This window comes from Mesitornis unicolor, unplaced genomic scaffold, assembly GCF_000695765.1.
Source record: "Mesitornis unicolor isolate BGI_N332 unplaced genomic scaffold, ASM69576v1 scaffold38920, whole genome shotgun sequence".
Lineage (NCBI taxonomy): Eukaryota > Metazoa > Chordata > Aves > Mesitornithiformes > Mesitornithidae > Mesitornis > Mesitornis unicolor.
In genome coordinates, this window is record NW_010160976.1 from 43,051 (window position 1) to 44,243 (window position 1,193).

The 1,193-nt window shown below is 40.7% G+C and overlaps 1 protein-coding gene across 1 annotated transcript in view; it reads right to left on the reverse strand.

Annotated features, from left to right (window-relative positions):
- Positions 1-908, reverse strand: part of PLK2 (polo-like kinase 2) — a 4,996-nt gene extending 4,088 nt beyond the window's left edge. Inside the window, exons 1-3 of the mRNA XM_010191614.1 lie at positions 807-908; positions 536-652; positions 210-339 (exon numbers count right to left, since the gene is read on the reverse strand). Coding sequence (XP_010189916.1) covers positions 210-339; positions 536-652; positions 807-890 — 331 coding nt within the window. The 5' untranslated portion in view covers positions 891-908. The remainder of the gene's footprint in view (positions 1-209; positions 340-535; positions 653-806) is intronic.
- Between the last annotated feature and the right edge of the window lie 285 nt (positions 909-1,193).

Here is a 1,193-nt window from a genome sequence, read left to right on the forward strand (position 1 = left end):
GGTGCTGAGTCATACTTTGTTCAAAGCCAGAAGCTAGCCAAGATTTTTTTTTTAACATTGGAATGCTTAATGTCATCCCTTAAGCACTCTAAGTTTCTACTGACTGAGCTGATTCTATTAATTAAGCTATCACCACACAAATGTAAAATGCAATAACGCTGACAGGGCTGGAGAAGTGTGTTTTGAAGTTGTCAAGGTGCAGACCTTACCTAGCTTAAGATCCCTGTGCAGGATTTCCTGTTCATGAAGATACTTGAGCCCTGACACAATTTGCCTGAGGTAGTATCGCACTTCTGGTTCTGTCAATACCTTCCTTGCTTTTAAGATGTGAGCCATTGACTACAGAGGAAAAAAACAAAAGCAGAAATGTCACTGAACGTTCATGCACACAATTCATCTTAGGCAAAAGTAAATCAATGCATGGAAAAGTGACAACTTAAAGAAACCACAAAAAATACTTTTCACTTATCACACATTTAAACTAGTTGCAGATTCCAGGTAAGTAAATACTGGATTTCTCCCAGTTGATGCTCACCCTTCTACTGCAGTACTCCAGAAGAATGTAAATATTCTCTCTGTCTTCAAAGTAGTGGTAAAACTGCACAACATGTCTATGATTAAGCATTCTGTGCAGCTCAATCTCTTTATCAATCTGAAGAGACAAAAGGGAAAAAATGTTTTTAGCTTTGCATGTACAAGGTTGAGCAGACAGCTCTATCAGAATCGTTTCAAGAAAAGGGCTGGGCAAACCAGCACACAAAGAGTTTTAGGAGAGGTGAGGGAAAAAAAAAATCATGCACACACACCTTTTCCCTTTGATGAGGTTTTGCTACTCTACTGTGAGGAATGATTTTTGCAGCATAAACTTTATTTGTTGTCAAATCTGTCATCTCATAACACTTTGCGAATCCACCCTAGAGAGACACGAGAAAAAGGCAATTATCGCAGGTATGAAAGAAGTCCCACACTTAGTCATTCACCAGCTCATGTATTAGTCAAGGAGCACAACTTCCTTCGCACAGGACAATTTAGCAAAAGACGGGTTTTAGATTCATCGCCCAACTGAAGGCTCGCATTGCAGCTCCCCCCCGCCCCGCATACGACATCAAAGTCATTTCTGCAGAAAAACATCGAAGTCATTTCTACAGGCTTGCCCGAGCTGAAGGCACAATTCCGCTTGTATGAAGGGGTAG